Raw genomic sequence first — 4,422 nt, 5'->3', positions numbered from 1 at the left:
AAGACCTTTGTTGTTTGCTACAGCATCATTATATACTTTTCTCTACTAGTATACATGCCACTAAATAAGCTGTGATTGGTGTACAGGCATTGTCCACACGTCCCTACCGCTAGCCCCATTGGCTGCTGTCCTGCAGGTTTGTGTTCTTCTCGTGTCTAAGGGTCTGCACCTGTTCACTTCCCTGTTCTCTTCCTTTACTCTTGCTCAAGGCTCAGGGCAGGAGCTGCCTGAATCCTGTTACCTCTTTCCATCCCTTCTCTCCTTCAAAGCCACCACACCAGCAGCAGCACATACACAGCTGGGAAGACAGCGGGTCCCATCTCATTCCCCTCTCAGGCTCATCTGGGGTGAAGGTCATGAGGGGGTCTTGCATCCCCTGTAGCATCGACCCATGGATTTGGTTCGCTTTGGTCCTTCCCCCTGACATGTTTGTCAGTCCCGTGTTGCAGACTAAGAGATCTCTGTGGCTGCTCACGAGCTGCAGACATTCTCTGTCTCCCTGGGCACGGCTGAGTTTAACCGATATGTTGCGACGTCTTTCGATGGCTGCAGGGCCATTTGCAAGCCCTCACATTGCTCTTCTCTTTGCAAGCTCCCACTTGTGCTCCGCGTTCGTGTTCACGTGCTGGGGAATGGCTCCTCTGCCCATGCTCAGCCTCACCATCTTGTGTGTCACCAGACCCTCTGTGCCCAGTCCAGAGACTGCTTATTCTGGGGCATCATCCCTTTGGTGAGAGGAGCCCGCACGGGCACCAGCTACTATGAACCAGGAGCTTTGCTCTCTCCTCCGCTGCGCTGCTGAGCTCCTTCACAGGGACTACTGTGGCTTATGCCTCCATGATAGTCACCATCCTGAGGATAACCTCTGTGCAAAGCCACGATAAGGCCTTTTTCACCCGGATATCCTTCGCATGCATATCCTCTGTTTCTTCACTCTGTGTCTCTCATGCTGACTGCGTGTTTGATGATGCAGGGCCTGAACAGAATCTGTCTGCAAATTTGAAGGTTCCCCTAAGCAGGTATCTTCTGGAGAAGAATAATTTTAGATAATTTAGATGCCACCCAACAGAGTAAGAAGATATCAGCCTTTGAGTGTTTCAACTGACCCAGAAAATGGAAACTGGGACGGCCACCTCCGATTCACCGATTCACCACGCTCATACTACTGGAGGGGACTGAGCTTGAGCTTTTTCTCAAATGCAGCCAGTGGTTTAACCTCAGAAAGTTTTCCAGATGAACCCAGTGCAGAGATTCCCCTGTGCCAGACCAGAGGCAAAGAACAAGCCGGGCATTTGGGATGTAAGACTAGCCTGAGCCCCAAGCTGAAATGTCGTGCCAACGTGGAGCACCACCCTATCCTGAACTTCCCATTTTGCTCCTTGCCTAATGCTACCCATTCTGCCCTGGGACAGAGCCTGAGGGGACACCACAGCCTGTGGAGAACTTTTGTTTCACTGCTTCAAACTGACCGGCTCCTCCCCTCGCACCCTTCCCCTTGCATTGTGAATCATCCTGTGTCTGGGGTCATCTGCTCTGTTCCTTTCTATGTCTAAAAAAAATGGTAAAGATGAAGGGAAAAACATCAGTTGTTATTGTATGTACTTTTCTTGTGCTTCCTTCTGTTAGATGCGTATTTTGATTTCAAAAAATAATGACTTAGTACATCAGAGATTTGAGACTTGAACAGTTAATGTCACCGACTTTGCTGCAGGTGCCTGTGAGAACTTGCTTCCCAGAGGCTCCCTCTATACTCAATGGAGACAAGAGAAAAAGCTAGAGGCTGGGTCCTCCCAGCCTATAACTGACATGCAATAGAAAGCTTACAAATCTCTTCCAGACACTCTTGCTCTGCGTTTAGGTCAGGATATTTGAGGGTAATAGCAATGAGCAGCTGTTTGGAAACAACTGCATTTCAGTGCAGGCGGATGTCAGATGAGACTGTGTGGAACCACAGAAAATTTCAGTCAGTATTTAGAGTACTAAGGAAGACAAGTCAGACTTAGTCCTTATTCCCCCTTCCCACCCCTGTCCTCTCCTGAAGAAACAGAGAACAAGAAGCCATGGAGGAAAGCGGGGGATTACAGAAGAGATACTTGATATTCCTTATTATAAAATCAACAGATTCTCGGGGACTCCTAGCCCAAAAAGGCAAGTATGGAAAAATAGAAAGAACAGCTTTCAACATACAGATTTGATTTGATTTCATTTGTTTTGATTGTTTAGTATTTGTGCAATAGAAGAGGAGAGCTTGGCACATAGGTGTGACAGAGGTTTGGTGGATTTGGGATTACCCAGGAATGGGGTGAAATAGCTAAGAGCCTCTTTAAAATGTGTTCTGGAGAAAGAAATCCTTTGTGAGTGTTTGGAAAGGGTAGAAAAGAGACAAATTCTGTGAGGACTCCCACTGAAATGCGAAACAGAAAAATTTAGGTGGGAGAAATGCTTGAGGGACTGCTCTGTCTGTGTCATATAGGAAGACTGCAAGAGAGGAAAGCAGCAGAGAAGGAAGGACAGAACTTTTCACCCAGACGGTGAAATTATCACACTTGCTTTTTGCCAGATTTCTGCCTCATCAGGATGAACTGAAATTGAGCATGGGAGCAGAAAATGAAAGTGCAGTTACTGAGTTCATCCTAGAGGGTTTCTCAGAGCTTCATCAAAGACTACAACTATTTCTCTCTCTGGTCCTTCTGCTCATCTACCTGACAACAGTGATGGGGAATGCGACCATCATTTCCCTCGTGTGTATGGATCACCGCCTGCAAACCCCCATGTACTTTTTCATCAGCAACCTGTCCTTCCTGGAGATCTGGTTTACATCCTCCACAAGCATCAAACTCTTTGTGATCCTGGCTTCTGGTAGGAGAAGAATCTCACTAAGCAGCTGCTTTGCCCAATCCTACTTCTATTTTGCCCTGGGCTGCACAGAGATGGCTCTTCTGGTTGTCATGTCCTTTGACCGCTATGTTGCCATCTGCCAGCCTTTGTGTTACGCTGCCATCATGAAGCCTCAGCTCTGCATCCGCCTGGTTGTTGCTGCTTGGGTCACAGGCATCACACTCTTGAGTTACCGTCTGGTCCTCCTCCACACGCTGACTTTCTGTGGCTCCAAGATCCGCCATTTTTTTTGTGACAACTCCCCCTTATTCAAATTGTCCTGCTCTGACACCAGCCTGCTTTGGAAACTAGACTCTTTCTTATTGCCATTTGTCGTACTGGGTTCCTTATGTTTAACTCTGGCATTTTACATGGGCATCCTTTTCCGTATTCTACACCTTCCAGCAGCCTCTGGGAGGAAAAAAGCTTTTACTACATGTTCTTCCCATCTCACCACCTTGGCCATCGCATATGGGAGCTGCATTGCTCTCTACGTGTGTCCTTCAGAAGATGTTTCCTTGGAGACAAACAGAATTGTAGCTTTGCTGAACACTGTCCTGTACCCATTCTTAAATCCATTCATCTACAGCCTTAGAAACAAGGCTGTGATGCTGGCCCTGAACAAAGCCATTGCCCGTGCAACAGTACAGCTTTTCCCCTCATCATGATGCCTTTCTGGACAGTGATTCCAATGACCTGCTGTCACCTCTTAAATAATATCAGTGCATATGAATGTGACCTCCAAACACAGATGCCTCGGGAGGCTGATGTTCTTGTGGGAACGAACAAGTTGTCCCAGCTCCTTCCAGGGCTGCCCTGGGAGAGCCATCAGCCCCATTGTCCGGGTGTGAAACCCATCAAGACGAGTCACTGAGAGCAGCTTGGACTAAGGGGACTTTTGCCTGGAGGTGTAGGACACCTTTTGGGATGCAGGGCAGGAGCATTTTTGGATTGCACAGGATTTATTATGGGAAATTTAGGGGAGGACCCCGACCAGTGTAACCTCTTCTGTCTTCTCATTAAACTTTATTTCTAACTCTTTCCTGGGTGAGGCAGTGTGTCCTCTGCGTGAACCTGTGAGCACAGTGGTGTGAGTGCAGCAACTGCAGCAGGACCAGGGGGTCAGACAGCCCTTGTGTCATTAGTGCCAGCAACTGAGAGACCGGAGTGACTGGACGTCAGAGTTTGTGTGTGTGTATGAGACTGAGTTGGTCTGTACCAGCATCTGGAATGGGATTGTAGCCTCAGGGACTCATACTGAGGAGACGGAGTGTCAGAGCCCAGGTACCTCTATAGAATATAATGGTTCAATAGGGAGGGGGGCTACAATGATCATCTAGTCCAACTGCCTGACCACTTCACCTCTCACCAAAAGATAAATCATATTCATAAGGACGTTGTCCAAATGCCTCTTAAACACTGACAGGCTTGGAGTGTCAACCACCTCTCTAGGAAACATGTTGCAGGGTTTGACCAAACTCTCAGTAAAGAAATGCTTCCTACTGGCCAGTCTAAACCTCTCCTGGTGCAGCTTTGAACCATTCC

At 47.9% G+C, this 4,422-nt stretch overlaps 1 protein-coding gene across 1 annotated transcript; it reads left to right on the top strand.

Annotated features, from left to right (window-relative positions):
* The first annotated feature begins 837 nt into the window (after positions 1–837).
* On the top strand, positions 838–3,545 carry LOC147412597 (olfactory receptor 6M1-like). Its single transcript, XM_086481194.1, has 2 exons — positions 838–1,019; positions 2,561–3,545. The coding sequence occupies exons 1-2, from the start codon at positions 838–840 to the stop codon at positions 3,543–3,545; spliced, it is 1,167 nt and encodes a 388-aa protein (XP_086337320.1).
* The last annotated feature ends 877 nt before the right edge of the window (positions 3,546–4,422 follow it).

Source organism: Leptosomus discolor, unplaced genomic scaffold (assembly GCF_034619465.1).
Source record: "Leptosomus discolor isolate bLepDis1 unplaced genomic scaffold, bLepDis1.hap2 HAP2_SCAFFOLD_28, whole genome shotgun sequence".
Taxonomy (NCBI): Eukaryota; Metazoa; Chordata; class Aves; order Leptosomiformes; family Leptosomidae; genus Leptosomus; species Leptosomus discolor.
Note: the sequence above shows the minus strand (reverse complement) of the source record. Positions and strands in the feature narration are given on the sequence as shown.

Bases quoted from the DNA above. Each gene is read 5' to 3' on its own strand.
- LOC147412597 (XM_086481194.1), top strand. From the start codon at position 838: ATGATAGTCACCATCCTGAGGATAACCTCTGTGCAAAGCCACGATAAG. The intron at 1,020-2,560 runs GTATCTTCTGGA...GCTTTTTGCCAG, and splicing joins TTGAAGGTTCCCCTAAGCAG to ATTTCTGCCTCATCAGGATG.